Source organism: Zalophus californianus, chromosome 1, assembly GCF_009762305.2.
Source record: "Zalophus californianus isolate mZalCal1 chromosome 1, mZalCal1.pri.v2, whole genome shotgun sequence".
Lineage (NCBI taxonomy): Eukaryota > Metazoa > Chordata > Mammalia > Carnivora > Otariidae > Zalophus > Zalophus californianus.
In genome coordinates, this window is record NC_045595.1 from 134716006 (window position 1) to 134738402 (window position 22397).

The 22397-nt window shown below is 44.3% G+C and overlaps 2 protein-coding genes across 7 annotated transcripts in view; one reads left to right on the forward strand and one right to left on the reverse strand.

Annotated features, from left to right (window-relative positions):
* Positions 1-22397, reverse strand: part of ABCC5 (ATP binding cassette subfamily C member 5) — a 174009-nt gene that overhangs the window by 40906 nt on the left and 110706 nt on the right. For 3 of the 6 annotated variants that reach the window (XM_027587198.2, XM_027587196.2, XM_027587197.1), the window contains 10 exons: positions 17635-17792; positions 17285-17440; positions 16457-16604; positions 11302-11535; positions 10965-11138; positions 10194-10341; positions 7996-8144; positions 7261-7368; positions 3479-3835; positions 486-557 (listed from right to left, as the gene is read on the reverse strand). In XM_027587198.2, the coding sequence (XP_027442999.1) occupies positions 486-557; positions 3479-3835; positions 7261-7368; positions 7996-8144; positions 10194-10341; positions 10965-11138; positions 11302-11535; positions 16457-16604; positions 17285-17440; positions 17635-17792 (1704 nt within the window). Of the gene's footprint in view, positions 1-485; positions 558-3478; positions 3836-7260; positions 7369-7995; positions 8145-10193; positions 10342-10964; positions 11139-11301; positions 11536-11695; positions 14011-16456; positions 16605-17284; positions 17441-17634; positions 17793-22397 lie in introns of those variants that run through there. The other 3 variants (XM_027587199.2, XM_027587202.2, XM_027587200.2) reach the window with 2 other exon arrangements.
* On the forward strand, positions 11569-16450 carry LOC113918611. Its single transcript, XM_027587206.2, has 2 exons — positions 11569-11703; positions 15248-16450. The coding sequence occupies exon 2, from the start codon at positions 15694-15696 to the stop codon at positions 16447-16449; it is 756 nt and encodes a 251-aa protein (XP_027443007.1). The 5' UTR covers positions 11569-11703; positions 15248-15693; the 3' UTR covers position 16450.

Genomic DNA, 22397 nt, shown 5'->3' on the forward strand with positions numbered 1-22397 from the left:
CAAGGGCACAATTCTTTCAATGGTTAGGTTGTAATCAGAGTGGGGCTTTGTTTCTAGATCAAATCCTGACAGAGATCTCTCTGACGGGGAGGCTGGTAATGCTGGCCGGCCCGGCTTCTTCACTCTGTTGGCAGTCTGCAGTTTGTTCACGTCTTATCCCTGACATTTCCCAACACACTGTCTGGCATACATATGGCACTCAATAAATACATGCTGAATAAAAGAAGGCAGAAAAAATCGATGGCTCCAGCTAGGTATCAATCAGTCACTCCTTGGGCATCCACTAAGCCCACTCCCAGATACAATGCTGTTTAAGGGGTTGGAATGTGGGGGTGGGGGCAGGGGGCAGAACACAGACCAAGGGTTCATTTTGTTTCTACCTTTCCTGACTCTCTTTGGGAAGTTAGTTCATTCTTCCCAAGACTCTTGTGAGGCAGATTCCAGGGAAAGAGGCAGAAAAGGCCAAAGACAAAACAAAATATTACCTGGCCTAAAATGGCTGAAATGAGAGAGGTTTTTCCACTTCCCACACTGCCGCAGATTCCAACCAGTTTACCCTGGACAAAGCACACAGAGAAAAGGAAGGTCATTAAAGGGCCATGGACCACTTGTCTCTAGGGGCTGCTGACTTCTTCAAGGAAAAACACAATGACAGCCCATCAGTAACAGGGGGACGATCATCCTGGTGACCCTGCAAGTTCACTTCCCTGTTTGCTCCCTGTCAGCCACCTACTTCAGAAGGCTTCTGCGGGGGTCTGTGGGAGGTAACGGATGTGTAAGCCTTTTAGAAAACGTAAATAAGCCACACGCATGAAGGTATCCCACATTACTTTTAGAAAAGCCCAGCCTCTTTCTTACTTTTTTGGCAACCCATGCTTTGTGATTATTTGTTTATTTTTGTTGTTTTTGGAAATGAGGGCAGGACTCTTGAAAATTATTTTGTTGGTTTTCACTTCATTTTATATGATGTTTTCCTCTAGGGTCTATAAATTATTTTCAGTAAAAATTATGCGCACTGTTTCCATTTTTCTACAAAACATTTCCAAGAATCTGAAGACTATTGATACCATCAATCCCACTTAAAAGGGGGGGGGTGGGGTAGGGAGGAGGAAAGCCTGTGATTAACTGAGTATCTCCAGGCAAAATAATGAGCTCTCAACAGGTGGTGTTCCAAGTTTTCAAGGACGGGCAGGTGATTTCAAAAGGGCCACTTGTTTAGCAACCCCGCGTTGGCTCAAATCCCGCAGCAAAGGGACAGTTGGTGTGCAGAAGAGCATGGATTCTGGAGGCAGCCAGGCCGTGAATGGAACCTCAGCTCCACCAGCACCTGCCAACTGTGTGCTCATGGTCTGGTTACTTCCACTGTTTGCCTCGCACTGGGCTTTGAGCAACTTGAGGGAAGGAGTGATCTTTGTAGAACCAAGTACAGTGTCTTAGACAAAGTATGTCGGATAAGGTTTCTGACATGGTCCCAGAGTTTGAAAGATTACAGCCTGATGGTAACGAGGAGACCAAGTCTAAGGTTTGATCTCTGCGCAAGTCAGTTAGGTTTACATAGAGAAAACTCTGTTCTCATGACTCCATGGTGACTAACAGAGATACCAACCGTGGGATGCCCCGGGCACAGAGGATCTCAGGCAAACATTAACTTCCCTTCCCCGCCCTGAAGGGGACGGGGGTGGGCTGGAAGAATTAAGGTATCCCTCGCCAAACAGCTAAAGGTGTGTCATGTGAATGTGGGCTCTGAAGGGTGGGATGAGGATCAAAAGACAGAAAGCAGAAGAGTACATTTCAGGTGAATAAGGAATAATCCTCTAATAGGGCTGATGAGGAATGTAATGGAGCGGCCTCAATAATCAAGAAATCACTATTAAGTGAGAAGCCTGTGGTGAAGAGGTAACGGAAGTCAAAAACGGATGTGCGTGGTGGCCAGTGATGAACCACACTAGTGGTTTCAGGTGTGGTCACGAAGGACCATCCCCTGCTCTTGGTGACAGCTTTCAAGCGCGGGGCGCTTTTCTCTCTTCAGTTTGGCCCTGGATCCACGTAACGTGCCTTAGTCAGCTGCTGATACTGATGAACGCCGCATTAAAACCCACTACTCCCTAGCTCCGGTTAGGCCGATAAACATGGCTCGTCGCCCTCCTCGGTCCAAGATACGCTTCTCCGGGGTTAACTGCTCTCCTTCCTTGTTTGCCTCCATACTCTTCTGAATCCAGAAGCTAGGATGTTTCTCTTCATACAGACGTCAGATCTTATCATTCTTCTCCAAACCCTCCCAAGGCTTCTATTCCCACTTGGAGTAAAGGCAAAGTCACCAGAGGAGGCTCGGCACCCCAACCGCCTCTCTGCCCCCGGCACCTGCCCCTCTCTCCCGTGCTCACTCTGCTGGGGAATACGTACACTGCACACTCAGGGCCTCTGCGCTTCTGTTCCTTCTGCCTGGAATGTTCTTCTTCCCCCAGATACCCTTATGGCTCACGCCCTCGCCTCCTTCCGGCCTTTGCTCAGATACCACTTTTTTAAATGAGGCCTTCCCTCAGGCAGCCTATTTAAATTGCAAGCACACGGGCTCCGGGCCCCACCACTCTCTCTCGTCCTCAGGGCCCTTACCACCATCTGACATACCATATACTGTACTTGTTTACTATCTGTCTTTGCCCACTAAAACATACGCTACAGGAGCACAGAGGTTTTTGTCCATTTGGTTTCCGGCGGCTACAACCCCAGCCCCACAACGAACGGTGCCTGGCATAAAGCTGGCATTCAGAAAACAGCCGATGACAGATGTACATATACATCTCGGCCCCTCCGAATGGTCACAGACTGTGTCTGCAAAGCCCCGATCTGGAGTCTCTTCCAGCCACTCTGCCCAGGAGCCCCTCGGAGAGATTCTAGGCCTGTGCTATCCAGGCTGTGACATCACACATCATAACGATCCTTCGTTTATATGAAAAATCAACAATTACAGAATCAGTATGCTGTACACCTGAAACTAACAGAACATTGGCTATTAATTATGCTGCAATAAAAATAGATAAATAAGTAGATAAATAATTACAAGAGATTTGTCAGTAAGAGCAGCCCTGAGAGCTCTTACATGGACCATGCTCTGCACAGCCTACTGGTAACAAGAAGCTCGCCCAGAGTTATGATAACCAGAAATAATTATTACAGCTCACACACAACTGTAACAATTAGAATCTATTCAGGGCAAAGTCTTGGAAAATCCACCTGAATGCTTCATTTCCTTGCTTGTCAAATGAGCATCTCATGGTATTAAGGTCTACGGTTAGATGCCTAAAGATTCCTTTGTAGAGCTGGAGCTGGCCGGATTCGCTCGTTAGTTCCGACCAGTCCCAGCCACGAGGTACTCTGGTGTAAGGAAGGCGGCTGCCCGCTCGTGCCAGAGGAGATGCCCACAGACACCTGCGGACAGACAGGGTGCAGGTGGGGAGTGGGGAGGCGCCGGGCTTACCTCCTCGATTTCCAAGTCGATGCTGTACAGTGTCCTCTGCAGGCGGAGGCTCCCCAGGTGGATGTGCTTGCCCTCGTCCTCCTCGGGACTGGGCCGCTCGTCACTGTCCAGGAGGAGGTGGCCCTTCTGCTCTGCCAGGACGGCCTGCTGCTCAGCACGCTGCAGCGGTCTCACCTTCTCTTTCTTGCCCCTGGCAGCCCTCTTGTCTTTTTTCGTTTTGGGGGTCAGCTTGGGTGAGTTCTGGATACTGGAGTGGGAGGAGTCCCATGCCAAGGTGGCATTTTTCACCTCTATCTTGATGTGAGGGCTGGCTGGTTTTTTCTTTATCATGTGAACCTCTTCCATCAGAAACAAACTCTGATAGGAGTTGTGAGAGAGGTGCAAAGATGAGACACTGGATCAAGACCAGGGGGACAAGCCTAGGGCGCACACGCACGTGGCAAAACACATCAGGCTATACAGTGGAAGGAAGCTGAAGGGCAAAAGGTAGCTCATTAGTGTAGCCCAGCCTCAGGCCCAGCGAGAGGTCACGGGGGTGTGGGGACACCCTCAGGAGGGACAGGGGCCTTCTCAATGGCCCAGCGCTCTACACTGCCAATCACATCCTAACCCACCTTTTCCTTTCTGCCAATCTAGTGTGGCCAAAGTACATTTAACTAACCCGTATGTGGCCCCTCGTTCTCACCCATGACTTGCTGAAGAGCAGGCAGTAAAGTGCAAGCAGAAAAACCAAAGGGCACGCTGCTCTCCTAGACGGACCCCCATCACTGTGTTTCCCTTCCAGAACACTCCTGCAGAGCCTCAAAGCCTGTGCGCGCCCCTCAGCAACCACATGGCACATGTGTGTGGGGAGAGGCGAGCCGAGATGGTGACCATGCCTAGCTTGCTTGGGTTTATCGTCAGCAGAGTGCCTCTTCTTGCAAGCTCTCATGTCTTCAAAGTTCTGCCTTGAAACTTGTAAGGATTCAAACAACCAAAGGAATGGACTTGGGAAGAAGTGAAGGGAATCTCTCTCAGAAATACCCTTGAGAAGACAACAAGACTTTCCTCCCACTCATTCCCACAGTCCCTGAGTTATGTTAGGGAAGAAAAGTGGAATGATTGAAAATGAGATTTGAAACACTGACCATAATAAACCTTATTATAAGGGCCCATGATCTTGAACCCACTTCTGACAGATCTCTTAAACTGCAGATCTCCACAGAATCCCAGCTGGACTCCCAATATGATAAAAAAAAAATAATTAAACATTAGAAAGACTTAAGATAAAAGGTGCCTTTCAGGGTCAGGACTCTGCTTATTTACTGAGAACCCCCAACTGTTTTAAAGTTTGCAGGTGTTAGTAAATGTAACATATAATCTCCCTCCCCTAGAGCAAGTCCTTTCTCCTAGATCCTAAACTCCAAGCTTTCATTGGCACATCTCCTATCAGTTCCTAAACTCCAATCTTCCCAGAAGTGTCATGGTTCTAAATACCCTCGATAACCATTACTCTTCATCAACCTTAGGTTCAATTTTCCAAAAACAGCTGTTGGTTTCATTTGTTCAGAGCCTTCTGGATTGACTGAGCTAAGAGTAACATGCCAAATATTTTGACCACGATCACAGAGTAAAACCATACGCTGACAGAATTCCCATCATTTCTCTCCTCTAAGGAGTTATTAAAGGGATCTTTCAGGCCTCATGGACTATTAAAAAAATAAGCCGGTGCTCCAGTTTGCACAGCTCCTTCCCCATTTCTTTCCCATGGGCTCCCTGCAGCCTGTCCTCCTCTTGAGACATGCGGAGGCACACAAGGGACTCACAACACTGGAATTTATATCTACTTGGACTGGCACCTGCCAGGACAACAGAATCTTAGAGGTACATAAACCATAAACCTCAACTTTACCATAGGACACCAACTATCAAAACAGAACCCTCATTCACTCAGAGTGCGTCTGTTGAGCAGAAGAGGGGACAGAAGGTTGCCAGATAAAATACAGGACATCTAGTTAGATTTTGATTATAGATAAACAATGAATAATTTGGTAGTATGGGTATATCCCATGTGGTTATTAACTAACTGGGGGGTCCTGTCTCTTTATTTGCTAAAACTGGCAACCCTCTACTGACAACAATCTTAGAAATGTCACAAGGTGGCTTCTTACCCCTTTCTACCTGTTATCATCCTCCTAGCAGGTGGAGAAGGAGGGGGAAGGGGAGGGTGGGGGGAAGGAGGAGGGAGAGGAGGGGCAGGAGGAGCCTGCCAAGAAGAATGAGACAGAACGGAACTGAAGTCTCAAGGGGCATATAATACAGCTGTGGGTGATTTTGCTTCTATTATTAACTCTGAAGTTCCCTGGATAGAGGAGGGAGCTGTGGTGTGAAAAGCCACCTGCAAATGCAAATCCCCACCAGTAAATGGAAGAAAAGAAAGCCCTTGAGAAACACAGGGTGAACAAACCTATACTATCAACTCTTATTCTTTCATCCAAAATGCTATCAAATCCATTCTAACTAACAATGACAGGAGGACAATCTTATGGTCAAAACATATGCTTTCTTCCATGACTAGGTATTGCAAACTCAGCAAAATAAAGCTCTGATTACAATTAGACTATTTCTTTTATATGGCTCTAGCTCTTCGCCTTCTAGCAGCTAGGCTGGAGGGAGGGAGGGCACAGAGCTGGGGATGCATTCCTGAGGACTGGCTTTCCTGCCCAAACAAAATTCACCTTAACTGTAAACAAGTAGAATATAAATATATCTTGGAAAGCTCTTCTCCATTCTTCATATTCTCCATGAGTCTCAATTTGTTCCCCCCAAACCTTCAAACAACCAGCATCGCTTTTTCATTGTTCTTCACTAGCCAAGAAGGCTTGGCAGGAGTGTAGGAACTACTCCCTGCAGGGGCATTGTCAAGGAATTCCAGCCCACACAGGTGCTGCTCCCTCCCCTCACCCTCCCGAATCTATGGACCTCTTGTATCATCTATTTGTATTATTCTGAAGGCATAAACAACACAGCCAAAGCATGATCAACTAACCACCTCCAGAAAAAACCTGATATTTCCTTAGCTGCACTTTGCAACATGATCTCATTGTATGACTATTCCCATGTCACTGCATTCCCTGCATCATGAGTGGTGACTACAGGGCAGGAAAAAGAAAGTATGGAAAAGGGCGTAGCATATCGAGGGGCGCCTGGGTGGCTCAGTTGGTTAAGCGACTGCCTTTGGCTCAGGTCATGAGCCCAGGGTCCTGGGATGGAGCCCCGCATCCGTCTCCCTGCTCGGCAGGAAGCCTGCTTCTCCCTCTCCCACTCCCCCTGCTTGTGTTCCCTCTCTCGCTGTCTCTCTCTCTCTCTCTCTCTCTCTTTCTCTCTCTGTCAATTAAATAAATAAATAAAATCTTTAAAAAAAGAAAAGGACGTAGCATATCGACCAATCAAAATGATGATAGTATTTTGGTAGAGGTCGATGTGACAGTAGAGCGAGGTGAGGACACCCAAGTCAGGCCAAGGAAGAAGGGCCTCGCTCTGAAGGAGAACCAAATCCTGGGAGCCCAGAATTAGATGGGCTGTTGACAAAAGGTAAAATTTCACATTCACTTGAAAAGTTAACAATTCCCATCCCTTAATTCACTCTCCTCTCCTGCCCCCCGTCTTATCAACTGTACAAAAAGCTAGAGGTGACCAAAAACCAATTATGGCCAGCCTTGTGTGGCCCACTGGAATAAAGGCAGCTGTTGGTTCTGCCAGGAATGGCTCCTGACATGGAGGAAGGGAAGGGAGCCACTCACCTTAAATCTGTCAACAGCAACCGATGCTTCCGAGAGGGATTTTACAGAGAATGGTGTTACTTTCAAAGCAAAAGTCATGGAATTGAAGACAGTCACCACTGTGAAAGCCTGGAAACAGGAAAAGAAAAGAAACTGAACTTGATGAGAATCTGCAACAAAAATAACAAGACATCGATTTAAGGAAGGCAGCAACCTGTCAAACTGGTATGAGTCACATATGCTTTTTTTTTTTAAGATTCATTTATTTATTGGAGCGAGTGAGCATATGCATGCATGTGGGGGGGGAGGGGCTGAAAAGGAGGGAGAGAGAGAATCCCAAGCAGACATCCCCCTGGGCGTGGAGCCCAACATAGGGCTTGATCTCACGACCCTGAGATCATGACCTGAGCCGAAATCAAGAGTCAGATGCTTAACCGACTGAGCCACCCAGCTACCCACGTACACTTTTTTTAAAAGGTAGAGTTTTTATGAGACCTGCAATTAAAATTCTCAGTAAATCTGAACCAAAGGGATGATCTGTATTTTCAGAATTAAATCCAAAGTTGGGTTGATTTAAAACAATCCACACGTTATTCGTACTTAGGGCTGAATCGCCACTCTTCCTGGCTTAATCACATGAAAGAAAAAAATACCTTCTGATTACTGGGGGCACCTCAAAATCCAGAAGGAAGAGCACCAGAACATCTCTATATGTGGTATTTCTAAAATCTCCCCAAGCGCTAAGGGTTCACTGACCTGTGCTGCGGTGAGATCAAAGCCAAGGGTCATGTGAACAGAGAAGGTCACCACACTGGCAATCACCATCACAATGGGAGCCACTCCAACAGTGATGCTCTGAAAGTACCCAGCTTTTTCCAAGATCCGACGTTCTTCCTCTCGGATTTCTAAGAATAAAAAGCAAGCCAACTGATGAAAAGCAAGTCAAAAGAAACTGTGGGATATTGGTCCTCTGTCACCAAAGAAGACTTGGTAGGTCTTCAGCCACATAGGTTTTAAAACAACTCCTTAACACCCACGGTATAAAACCTAGGTCAACATGACTATCAGTTATCACTATTAATGCTGTTACATAAGCCTGAGGTTTGAAATGGAATCAAGTCACAGAATGAATCTAACAAAAAGCAGTCCCTACATATCAGTGCAATGAACATCTTCTGCCTTCAGTCTGGTTTTTCTTGTGAACATCTTACATCTAGAAGGAATGAACACAGTAATTGTATCTGCAAATGGCAGTTTTGTTTGCCTACCTGGTTGTTGTTTATTTCCAGTAAACAACAGGAAAGACTACACCACGGTAATGGAGAATTTATAAAGAACGCAGATTTATTACAGTGCCTACCGTATGTCAGTGCTGGGTAGAGGCTTTCACACAAAAAGCAGTGAGGATGATTGACAGAAGGTGAGTGAAATACAATTTTTGGAGGCAGAATGATTTTTCTTAAATATTTGCAAAAAGGAGACCCTTATTAACAGAGCAACCCTAGAGTACTAAAGACCATGGAGTGGGAGGTATGACAATAAAGTGGCAAGTTTTGTGTGTGTGTGTGTGTGTGTGTGTGTGTGTGTGTGTGTGTGTGTTTAAAACTTTTAAACATAAGAGCAATTCTTCTGAGAAGCTTTGTACTGACCTTAGAGGTATTACCAGGGCTCAAGACATTGGGAACTATCTTCAGAGCTAGCTCATACGTCATATTTTTAAAAATCTAACCCATTGCTTTCACATTTACCATATACCTTGCTTAAGTCCATAACGAGAAAGAACACTCTTCAAACCAATATACACAGGTAAAGATACCGAAGTCAGGGGCTGAAGGATGAGTGGCCTCTCAGAAAGAAAATTATAAAACCACAGAATGAGAGAGGCAGAAAGGACCATCAGCAGTCACACAGATACCCAATTAGCATCTATCGGTTCCATTCCACTGGCAATGAAAGTTGCCTAACCCACTGCTGGATACCTCTGAGTGGCCATCTCCTCCTGATGACCACTGATAAATAAAGTTTATGAACTGGACACAATGTTCCTGAAGGTTTAATTGATAAACAGTTAAAATAAAACAGCTTCCTTGATCTGAACACTGGATTTCTATTCAACCTAAAACTGCATTAACTTTTGTAACTGCAACGTATTCAAGTTAGCTCACTGTGAGGTGATGGTTAATGAACAGCCCGCATCTTTTATGAAGTAAGTTTAAATGGAAACATGCCTTCTTTTTTCAACTCTAAAGTGCCTTTCAATGTACCCTTCTGAAATGCCACCTTTTTTAAGGCCCATCTTTCCAACTTCTGTTGAGACCTTTTTGAATGTCCAGTCTAATGCCAATTATTCCTCTAAGCGTTGTGGCATTCACATATTAGACGTGTTTGTGTCTGCATTGAATTTACTGATCAGGAGGAGCAGGACAGGGCCAGGATGGGGCCTTGTGACTCAACATGTCAAACCCCGATGACTGAGTAGCTGAGCTAGGCCCAGAGTCCAGCTGTCCTGACCCCCAGCGTGGCCCTTCTCCCCCTCCCCCAGGATCTCACACCTCACACATCTCACACCTGCGATGCACATGCACCTTTGGTGGGCAGGGAAGGGGGGAGCTCTCAGAAGACAACTTGATAATGTTTTCTGTGATGTCTTCATAGCCAGGCCACAAAATTATGGGCAGGATGACAGTATAGATAGGGGGGTTTGAAACTGAATGAATTGCTTATAACTAGCTTAGTTATCTTGGGGGAAAAAAAAATCACAATTTTCTGGTCTTAATTTCCTCCTATGTGAGATGAGATTATGAGTTCAAGACTCTAAGATCCCTTTCAATATAAAGATCATAAGATATTATAAGAAAATATTATGATCCTATGACATTAGGGTTCCTAGCAGCTAATGTGCTCAGGAAGCAAGGACCTTATACCACATGCACGTATGAAATCTGTAAACTCACTTTGAACAATTTGAGAAAATGCTTTGACCCAGGCATACATTTTAATAAATTTAATGTAAGTAAGGACTTCATTCATCTTCTGGACACGTTCATCTGTGGTGGTCACACATTTTCTCCTGAAATATGCAGTGATCCGTGATACAAACATCTGAAAGGAAAAGCAATGTCATGCCAAGTCAGGGCTTATTCAAATTTAAGAACTGTCTAGTCTTTCTGGGAAATAAATCTGTTTAAGATTATTATAAATAAAATGAGCATCGTGTAGTTGCACTGCCTTTTAATAAAAGTGGTCTTTTAAATTATAATAAAATATTATTTAATTCTTATCCCTTTGTAAGGAAGTTAAGACAAGTAAAGTATTTGTTTTCAGAGTAATTATGGTTATTGAGTGCTACCAAAGGGAAGCAGAAGAGTCCTATCAGTTAGCAGCAAATTGAGACGAAGGGACTCAGACACTCCCGTGTTGTTAAGGGCAGAGTTCAGCTGCTGGCCTCCTCCTTCACTCAGACTCTCTTTTCTAAATCTCCTTAAGAGTCATGGCCTTTATTCACAGGACACCTTACTTCCTCTCAAGACAAAATTCTGCCTATAGGGACTGAACACTGTCTAGCTCTTTCCAGACTTTTCCAAACCAGGTACCTGCTCTGAGGAAATTTCCAATCAGAGATGTGACACCTCAGCGGCGCCTACTATATAAAACCTAGTGGAGAAGTTTAAGGAGAAGCTCATTTAAGGAGAAGCTGCTACGATACAGCAAGGAGGCTTACTCACCATTGCTGGATAAAAGAGGATAAAAACAGCTGATCCTAGGAAGCCTGTTGGTCCTAGTATAATTACGTTATAAATCATGCCTAAGATGGCAACAATGGGTCCTCCAGCCAACAAGCTGCCCACAGCAGCTGCTTCGAACATCCTCTGCCCGTCGTTGGAGCACAGGTTGATGAGCTACGAGACAGAAAGAGCAGTGAGAGGACCCCGCGAGGACCCCGCGAGGACCCCGGCCACTTGTCTCAGGAGGAAGATGAAGGGCAAAGCAGAGATCCAACTGAAAGAAAGAGCTCAAGCTGGGAGCTTTCTCTCTGCCCTGAAGCAAACACCCCTCACTCACCTCACCCACAGACTTCTCTTTAATGTTCTTTAGCTTCAGGATCTTCTTAAATGCCATGGTTAGGATGGCGCCCCGCAGGCGGACACCAGTTCGGTAATTCAATGCCCAAGTCAGCGCGAGTGACCACGAGCGCACGACTTCCGTCAGGAGGAGACCCAGGACTAACAGCAAGCTGTACTTGAGGTTAGAGTCTGTGACCTGGGTGTATTCCAAGAGGTGTTTCACCACGAAGGCCTACAGGGAGAAACACACACCGCTGTCAGCATCTCCACGGCACCCACACACCACGCCGCAGTTTTATGTTAAGTTAGAAAGAGGAAGCAGCTCCACTGTGACAGCGCTACACACAGAAGCAGAGGAAGACCTTGAAGGACCAAATACTACTGGCGACTCGCCTCGCAGGTATTTACTCAAGGCGGTTCGCAGGAGGTAGGCCTCACCTGGATTTTTTTTTTTCCTTAAGGACACCACCAAAACCGTTCCTCTTTCTAATGTAACATAAACCTGTCCATAAGCTGAAATTAATTCTAAACACACGGTCATTAAAAACTATATATTTGACCTTACTCCAGTCTCTCCACACATTGATACATGTCTTTAAATGAAATTAAGACCTTTTTTTTTTGGATCGTTTCAAACGTGCTTATTTGATAAAAAGGAACAGTGTACCTACAGTTGGACTGGGGAAGAGTGAGAAGTGCATTTGCAAAACATTCCTGAAAATAAACATCAGCAGTTTAATAGTACAGAAGAGAGCAAAACAAAGCAGACTATTCCAAAATCCAGAAACCCTCCCGTGGGCCCTCCCCACTCCCCACTCCCTCCCAAAAACGAAAACATGTTACCTCAGGTAGCATATGTCTACCACCACCCGCGGGGAGGGAAGGCAGCCAGCCCCCAAGAACCACCGAGTGCCACCTCCAGCTCTGAGGTCCTGCAACGCCGGAGCACACACTCACACAAGGCACATTCAGCGACAGGATTCAATACCAGCAAGTGGGAGGTAATGTACTTTTATTGAAAATGAAACAAAATATAAAATAAAAGTACCATCTTCAAAGAGTATCTCACAGACTGTACAACAGAAGGAGCATTGTGGTAACATACATGGGAACATACAGAGTCGAGTTTTTACAAGGCTGGCCATCTAACACGTCATCTGGCCTCCGACTGTTGTTTTCGCTACACACAGTGGAAATACAGAATAGAACCCATAGCTGTTGCCAGAGTCCGGAGTAGTACATCGAGCTGACGGCACTTAACCGATTAAGGCTCCTGAAGTTGCAGTGAGTCTGCAATGGGGTAGATTCTCCGGCAATAAGACCTTGCAGCTAAGGAAAGAGAATTAAAAAAAAAAAAAAAAAAACTAAACTAAAAACTAAACTCCCCCCAAAGAGGGAACTCTGCTTAAAAAAAAAAAAAAAAAAATCCCTGGGTGCTACTGGTTCAGCAGGCTGTGACGGATGACTTCTGTTCAGGACAGAATACAAAAATCTAGGCCTCAAGGAAAAACGGGGCGGCATTCTTCAGAGTCTTTTTTTCAAGTCCTTGCAGCTAAAATTGATCTTGCCGAAAATGAGAGAAAACAAACCACAACAAAAGAAAGCCAAACCAATCCCCCACCCTGAAGGAAGGGGAAAAAAAAAAAAAGAACGAGAAACCCCATCCACCCAACTACCCCGGATCCTTATAGCACAGGGTACTTGTAGGTGGGAGCCAGATCTGAACGACAGACAAAAATGGAGGCCAGACACACAATTGTCCTGAGGCGGTTAATGCTGAATTCCAGAACCCAGATGCTCTCTGGGTTAACTGGCATTTCTCATTTTTCCTGGAAGGAAATTAATACCAGATGTCCGCCAGATCCTAAGAGATCCCCACCAATCAGATTTCTGTCAAGCGTCAGTAAAGTAACCTGATCAAATAAATAGGAGATTTCAGATCCCGAGAACTATTGTATTCCACCTCTCCCCTCCCTCGGATTTTCAGGTTTATATCCATTGTTTGGGTCACCACTGCATACAGCTGGGTTGTTGGTTTACTAGCAAGAAGATTGGCTTCTTTTCCAGTATGCAATCCAAAATGTGGAACTGAGTCACTGAGTGGCAGGGTCAAAACCCCATTTTTCCTCACGTGAAGCAACTCAGTAAGATGGCGGTGCCGTAAAGCATTTTCTCACACACCTCAGCACTGATGGAACAGTCTCCAGAGGAAGGCGTGAAAGGACAGCAGGTTGTAGTTTGGGGTTCCTTCCTTCCCATACCTTTACAGTGCCATTTTTCAGCACTGGATAAGAGCATTAGTACCTCCCGGAGGTGGGGAGCCGGGGGAAGGTAAAAGACATAATGAAGCTTACATTATGTAAAATTTTCGGGGTAGGGGGGAAGAGGAAACAGCAGATTAAAGAATTTCCAACACATAGGGTTCTTAAAAAAAAACAATTACATTTCAAACCATTTTGTATGTATGGGATAAAGAAAAAAAGGTTTTCATGAAAAAATCCAACCAAAATTTAGTTTTAAAAAAGTTACAAACTTATCATTTAAATGTAAACAAACTGGGAGAAAAACTCGAGAGATTGTCAGCATAGCTGTCTGGCTGTGGAAAGCATTCCCAGTGAATAAACATTACCTTACCTGAACTCTTGGCGAGAGATTCTGCCCAGCTTGACTCTCATTCTGACCGCAGAATACAGCCATCCTGAAAATTCTAAAGAACAGCTTCTGTCACTGGTTCCACTACAGAGAGACTCCCCCCAAATCCAGATCCTGACAGCATCAAGCAAGCTGCAGCTGGGGAGAGGTTGGGAGGGTGGGAAACTTACCTCTCTAGAGGCTATTCACTGCCCTTTCCCCCAAAAGGCCCTTGAGCAGAGTTAGCATTCACCAAGGTACAGCACTGCAGGAGGTAGCCTTCTCTTGCAGATCTACAGGGTGGATGCTAATTCTTTACACAAAAATCATAGGTCAGGCCTGGTCTTTTTAAACTGTTCATATCCAAGAAGGCCACATATCATCTCTGTAACTTTAGCAAGTCTGGCCACTCATCTTAGGTCAGGACCATACCCTTAACCTTTCTGGTACTCCATTAACACTATTGTGACCTCTGGACACTCTGCACAGAGCACTGGTCCAATGGCATCACTGAAACCTTGGATCGTCCTGATGTATCGATGTCCGGCCAGTTAAAAAAACATACATACACATGAACTTGGGTCGTTTCATATATTCTGCATATGGCTACCAAAGTTCAGCGATGCCTGAGGGGAGAAAAGAAATAGCCCCCTATTTGGGGAGTCGGTTCTTACACAGATTTCTGCAAGAACAAACTAAGCCAGTTTGAAAGTTGTGCCATATTAGAAAATGTGCAAAAATCTAAAATGGGTGTTCCCTGAAAGGATTTAAATCCACAGAACAGAAGGTATGCTCATTGCTAGCACTAATCTCAAAACCAGGCTGATCCTTCAATTTCCAATTAAAAAGAAATTTATTTGAATTGGTACTCCAAAAAAAGAAGTTTGCTTTGCTTGTAGTTTTAAATCTTTTTATCATTTAGAGAGACTATGGATGGGACCATTGCTTTCTCAACTGTTCTAGGATGGGATCTTATGAAATAACACAGGCCTTAAGTTGCTCTTATGCAAGAGGGTAGAGAGAAGGAAAAGTGTGCATGCTGTTTTCCTGTTAAAGGAAGGTTCTCAGTGTTCCCTGGTGCCTAGAAGACTTTACTAGAGTTAGCATTCCAGGATGCCATACCTTAAGAGAGAGATAAAGGAATATGCAGATGCTCAAGGGAGTGACTGTAGGCCCCCAAACTGAACATGCATAGGTAGCTTTTTTTCCCAAATAAAAAATTAAAATCTCAACAATTTATGGTATTTCTTCCTCTTTTTTTTTGTTTTGTTTTTTGTTGGTTTTTCTTTTTCTTTTTTTTTTTTTTTCGGAAGGGGGAGCCAATGAACTTCTTGCACTGGCCAAATGGAATCAAGAAAGCCTATATACTGTGCTACCCAGCTCAAAGAATTCTACAGAAGATCCAGAGCAGCCACCAGCCCTGTAGTGAAACAATGACAGAAGCTCTTCTTGGGGGAAGCTGGTCCTATGAAAATGTTTGCCATTTTGGTCAGTAATATAATATTCACTTACATGGTCTCTCTTATTTAAAGCTTATACAAAAGTGTGTTAGTTGGTCAACTAATATAGAAACCTAATACCAGAAAAGTAGTGTTCTCTGCTTCAGAAAAGAGATCAGAACTTTTAAAAAGGCATCAAACATTTAGAAAAAAAACAAAAAACAAACAAACAAACGACAACAACAACAAAAATAAAACAGAAAAACTGCAAATTAGTTTTACCTAATCACCATGCATCTTAGGCACATACTTACCAAACCATGAACCTCCAGCTTACCCACACACGGAAAACGCACAGTATAAGGAGTACTACTGCTCCGATGCCTCAGGGCAAATATGCAGAGAATAGATTTAATCAAAGTCTCAAGCATCAGGCAGCGCAGCAGGTGTCCAGGAAACAGTGTGAACATCACTCCCTCACCCACTCTGCTTCAGAACACACTAGGAAAACACCACGGCTGCCACCCCGACACCTGCCACACGATTTACACTATAAACCGACACTTAAAATAGACTCCAGCTTGGACTCTAAAAAAAAACCTCGACGCTCCTCCGGTTTCTTCGGGCTCATTGGCCGTGGAACCGCCAAACACGTGACAGCTCTGCCTCCAGGCGTGTGGTGCGTCACCAGCACTAGCCCAGCCGCCTACGCCACACCACACTGCTCTCACCCACTCTCAGCACCGCCAGACACCTCTCCCCAAACCAAGACTGTCACTTCATGGCAACACGCAACAATGAAGCACCATCCTGCGCAGAGCCGAAATCATTCGTGTCTTCACCCGCCCCAGGAAAGCGAGCCGCTTCCGGCTCTTCTCTGGCAACACGGCCCCTCATCCTTCCAGCTGTGGACCAGCCACCATTCACTCCAAAATCAACCGTTCCCTTTCAACAGACCTAGAGGCATCACTAAGGCTGCTAACTGGCCCACCGGTGAGCACAACCCCTGCAACAAAACAAGAGTGTTAGAGCTGGCCGTGGCCGGGCCCCTGGAGACTGTCAGGAAGGATGGTTAGAACTTACTGGTCCACTGAAGCCAGCCAGCTGCGTGATCATCAGGCACACGATGGAGAGGATGAGCCTGGTGCGGCAGAAGGTCCACACAACCCTTCGGAGGGAAGCAGCGTCTGGCCCAGCTTCATTCAGCTCTTCTTGCCACAGTCTCTCTAGTCTTAACAAGGGCACATGTCCTCTGTTACACGTCTGCCCGGGTGAACAGAGACCCGAGATTCCCTCCTGCCATTGCTTTCTGTCTCCAGGCTTTGACACCACTCACACAAGCCTCTTCTTTAAACTATGTACATGGACCTCACCTTCAGGGAAAAATACACCCTTTCTGGGCAACTACGTATTTACCCTGTATAGGGAGGGAGCCTCTCGGGATATGGAAAATGATGAGAACCGAAGTCCTTCCTTCCCACCCAGAAAAATTATCCCTGAATAGAATTCATTTCTGGCTAAGAACTTCCTTTCTCAAGGGCCCCCAACCCTTTCTGAAGGATCCTGTGGTCAAATGTAAAGTTGCAAACTAGATTTTAGTCATGATAATCAGCTACCACAAAAATGTATTCTGTCACAAGGCAGCAACATAATTTCCCTGTAGACTCAGGAAGAGAAGCGGGGCTGAGAGAGAGAGAGAAAGCCCGTGGTTAAAACAGGATTAAAGGTGAAATAGGAGATAAAGCAGAAGAGCAAAGAGAAAGTCATCCCCAGGCTACCCTCCCTCCGCAGGACAGCTCAGATCCTAAAAGAACACAGAGCTGAGGGCATCACACTGCCGGACCCCCCCCTCCTAGCTCAGGCCCTATGCACCCAGTATATGGGAGACAAGGGCAGACCAGAGAAGCCTACCTTCTGCAGTTCACATCGGAAGACTCGTACTTTGACAAAGACCACACGTCCTCCATTGAGAGCTCCCCCTTCCTGTGGGCCATGCGGGCCAGAGGAGAAAGCCAAGAAAAAGTCATGCAGGAGAAGAGCCCAGCATTGTCCACTGGGTGCTGGTGTCTAAGGAGAGAAAACCCAAAGCACAAAATTGTCAATGCATACAGAGAGGCTAGCCAGCATTTATGAGACACTGTTTCGTAAACAGAGCTCCTGGCTAAAAACGGGTCTTCCCAAATGGTCTAATCTTAGCCTGAATTTTCCAAAAACGCTTTTGGTGCTTCACAGACAAGTCATTAGCCGGTAGAGCCTCTTACTTGGAAGTGGTCCGGATGGGCTTCAGAGCACTTAAGCTATGATGGTACTTTCCCTTGGGATGTTCCTCATCCAGGATTCTGAGCTGAGAATGCATGGAGGCATCCAGGGAAAGGCCCTCAGCTCGGGCTGCTGTTTCCAAGGCATCTTGGCATTCCAACTGTTTCAACAGAGACAGAGAAGAGAGAAAAGCACGGTTAATGAACATCAGAAAAACAGAGGGGCAAATCTACCTGACAGAACAGCTCAAACTGCAAACCAGATTCATCTTACCTGAGAAATCCCAAGGGTCAGGGTTAAACAGGAACTTGTATGATAAGAACTTGCTTAAGAACATTCAACCAGTTACTTAAAACTTCTAAACTCTTGAGCACTTTTAGGTTCAGAAAAACTGAACAAAAAGCACAGAGAGTTCCCATATACTTCCTCATCTCCCTGTCTCTTCCCCATCTGTTTCCCCCATTTGCGACATCTTGCATTAGGGTGGGACATCTGTTACAACTGACGAACCAATATTGATATGTTACTATTGACTAAAATCCACAGTTTACGTTACATAAAATACACAGTTCACTCTTTGTGTTGTACATTCGAAAACTTACGTTTCCATCACCAAAATGTTCTCTCTTTCATTTCCCAATGTGGACTTTGAGTCAGTCATTGCACTACTAACTGCAAATTCTACTGCCCATTTGTTATAACAAAAACTTCACAATCACCCCCAATTAAACAGCTCTGTCACACAGAAAAGCCAGTATATACACAAGTCTTCCCTATCTCTCCCTTATCAGCAACAGGGGCACAACGGGGGTTCTCACCCTGGCTGCCCAGCTAAAGAGCTCCAATACCCAGATGTATGCAGCATGAAGCACAAGGTCTTGTGAGTTGAAATACAGAGTTAACCATATTTACCACTAAGCTTATAAATTCCAATTAATCACATTAACAAAAAGGCATATCACTCAAAGTCTAACTGAAGCAGAAGAGGGTGAGCCAAGAATATGAACACCTCTAGCCTTGTTTACTCTAAAAGTAACTCAAAGTTTACCCCCTCCTGTTGCGGAAACAGAGGCATTGTTTTCCTCAGACAAGGATAATAAGTACGTCATCCTTTTCTCACATTATCACAAAAATTTCCAGCAATGACTGTGAAAGTGCAAGAAAGAATAGATGCCCAAATCAAGAAAAAGTTAAATGGTGCAGCACCTACCACACTGTGTCTTACACAAGGCAGAGTCTCGGTTTTTATGCACCACCTCATTTCTGAGAGAACAGTGGCCACTCAAATATCAGCAGAAATGAATTCGTATGTGGAGGTACCTGGATGTCTAGGCAGCTCTCTCCTCAAATACAATAGCTTTAGTTCACAACACAGTTATGCATCTTCAGATAAGATAAGGTACTGCTTAATATCAGGAAAGTACACAGCCTTGGCAACTGGGAAACACATTTTTGTCCTTTTGACAAAGGCAAGGTAGAGCAGTTTCAAGAGAATGAGAACACAACATGAGAAATGAGTCAATACCAAGAATTAACTCTTACATAAAGTCTTTAGGTATAAGGTGAACACTTATTTCCTGGTTAGGGACTGTGGTACCTAACAATGAACTAAAGGCTGCTGAGTGTCAAGTACACAACAAAGGTAGGTTTTTTGTTTTTGTTTGGTTTTTGAACCTATAAGCTGCCTATAACCACAAGGAGAAGAAAATCAATGGGTTAAGAAAGGAGAAAGATACACTAAAAATCAAACATACCTACTATAAGAAAGTAGAAACCGGGACTATGTACAGAGTAGGTACAGAATGTTCTTATTTAGATATCCAAAGCTTCAGAAGAAGACAAAAATCAAAATAATACCACTTCAAATACACATTGGATATCTGTCAAAATGGACTATATGCTGGGCCTTAAGGCAAACCTTAAAGCAAAGGCTGACATCACGTGGTTAGGTCTTGTCATTTTGATTTGTACTACCCTAATGGTTAATGATGTGGAACATCTTTTCCTGTGCTTATCTGCTATCTATAATTCTTTTTTGGTGAAGTATCTGTTCATTTTTTGCCCATTGTCTAAGTGGATTGTTTTCTTAGTGTTGAGTTTAGAGAATTTTTTATCTACTATGGACTCAAGTCTTTTGTCAGATGAACCAAATATATTTTCTCTCTTAATAGGGCCATTTACAGAGCACAAGTTTTAAATTTTGATCAAGCTTAACTTGTTGATTTTTTTGTTTTACGGATTGTGCTTTTTAATGTCATGTCTACAAACTCTTCATTTAACCCTAGGTCACGAATATTTTTCTCCTATGCTTTCTTCTAAAAGTTTTACAGTTTTTACATTTAAATCCATCTTTCACCTTGAGTTAATTTTTGTATAAAGTGTAAGATTTAGATGAAGACTTTTTTTTGCCTATAAATGTCCAATTATTCCAGCATCATAGGTAGAAGACTATCATCTCTTCCTTAAATTGCTTTTGTACCTATGTAAAAATCAGTTGGCCATACTTGTGTGGTTTGATTTCTGGGCTCTATGCCATTGACCTATTTGTCTATCCCTCCACGGATACCACTAACTTGATTACTGTAGTTATACATTAAGTCTTAAAATAGGGTCCTGTGATATCTCTAACTTTATTCTTCCTTTTCAAAACTGGTTTAGCTATCCTAGTTCTTTTGCCTTTCTAGGAGAACCAAGTTTGAGAGTTAAGAGAGTTTTATAAAATCTTCTGACATTGCAGCATCAGAAAAGGAAAATTTGGCATGCCATCTCTTAATATTCTCACACAAGAATGGCACAGTAGCATTAAGAAGAAACAAAAATTTTCACATCTTCTTTTATGCATTCTTTCAAGAAATGGCTTACTGAGCACCTACATGCAAGACTGTTCCAGATGGGAATAAGAATAGGCCAATTTCTACGTGTACAGTACGCTAATTTTTCTTCATCTCTAAAATGCCAACTTACAGCTTTCAACAAAACCTATGAACAGAAATGCAAATGGACTTAACAACAAGATCCTCCTATTGCATGAGTTCTGTTTCTTTGGCTATATATAATGATGTCATGTTCCATCATCTCCTGAGTCACAAGTGACTTCCTGTGTTGGAGAATGCCAAATTCAGATGCTCTTTAAAAAGACTCAGATGATGGGGTGCCTAGGTGGCTGAGTTGGTTAGGTGTCCGACTCTTGGTTTTGGTTCGGCTCATGATCTCGTGAGATCGAGCCCCATGTCAGGCTCCGCACAGAGCATGGAGCTGCTCAAGATTCTCTCCCTCTTCCTCTGCCCCTCCTCCCTCCCTCCCTCCTTTCCCCCTACCAAATAATAAAAATAAAAATAAAAAGACTCAGATGAGAGTTGGCAGGCAAGGTTTCATTACCCCAGACATACCATGAGTACTATACCAGCATTACCAAATGCCTGCAACGTAACAGAGACTGAGGCCACTTGTACTGCTTTTAATTTTAGAACAAGGCACTCAGTATAATTTTATCCTGACAAAGATAAACCCCCATAAAAGCGGCTGAAATTGCACAATCCTCCAATTTTCACAAAATAATAAAACGTGGAGCAGGCATTCCCACAGTATACATACAAAGAAGGCTACATTGTTGACCTAAGAGAATCGAAAGTTGCCACTCGAAGTGACCTACTTTCCAAGTCATACCCCATTTTTCCTATACTGCTTCCTATACTGTCTACCTTGCTTTCATATCTCAGTGCCTAGCTGAGGACAAAGAAATACCTGACAGATGCACCTAGCTCCTCCAGAGATAGGTCTCTCAAAATAATAAGCAACAGATGTTTTAGCTGTTGGCAAGGATTCTCGAATGTTAAAAAATCAAGAGAAAATCCTCTTTCTCCAACAAAACTATTTTCTCTTTGGTCTTAAAATATTAATACCTCCATAGGTAGACTTTTCTCACAATTGGAGGCCACTGTTGAAGTACAGTGATTTTGAATACGGATGTTAGAAGCAGGTGACGTGGGTTCAGGTGCTGATTCTGCCACCAACCTTCAGCATGCTACCTAGCCACCTCAAGCTCTGTTTACTCATTTTTACAATGGTGCATGCACCCATCACAGTGTTGAGAGGAACTAATGGGATAATGAAAAGTACTTAGCAAAGTATGGGCATATAATAAACATTTTGTACGTATTAACTATATTACCCATTTATTCATCTGATAAATCTTACAGCCTATCTCAACTATTTCCTCTTTCCTTTAGCTTTCCCTGACTCTTTTATTTATTTATTTTTGCAGTTGTTATTCTTCTTTCTTTTTACAAACTCTTGTGCCAAGTGCTAACTCTTTATAGATGCCAGCAAGGGAGGTGCTCCGCTGGATACAAACCCAGACTCAGAAGGAGCTTGCCTAAGAATGGTTTGGCACCAGGTTCCCCAACAACGTGTGTGATGGGTGAGGGGGCCGGCCCCCTTTCTGGCCCCGCCCTGGTCCCCCTGCGGAGGGGCAGTCTCCATGGGCCAGTCCCAGAACCCAAGCGGTTGGGGTGGCCCCCCTGCAGGGATGGTGGGAAACCAACTACCCCCGTCCAACCAAGGCCCAGCGGTGCTGTTGATCCTTTCACCTGAGCCAGATTCTCACTTAGAGGAATTCAGTCATAATCTCCTGACTCTTTTAGGATCAGAAAATTTATTTCCTCCCTCCTGTGTCTTCCCTACACCTGTACCACTACAATGGGTTGCTTCTGGTAAGAGCTCCTGGAGTGTAGGCTCCAGTGAAGTGAGACATTACTCTTGTTTG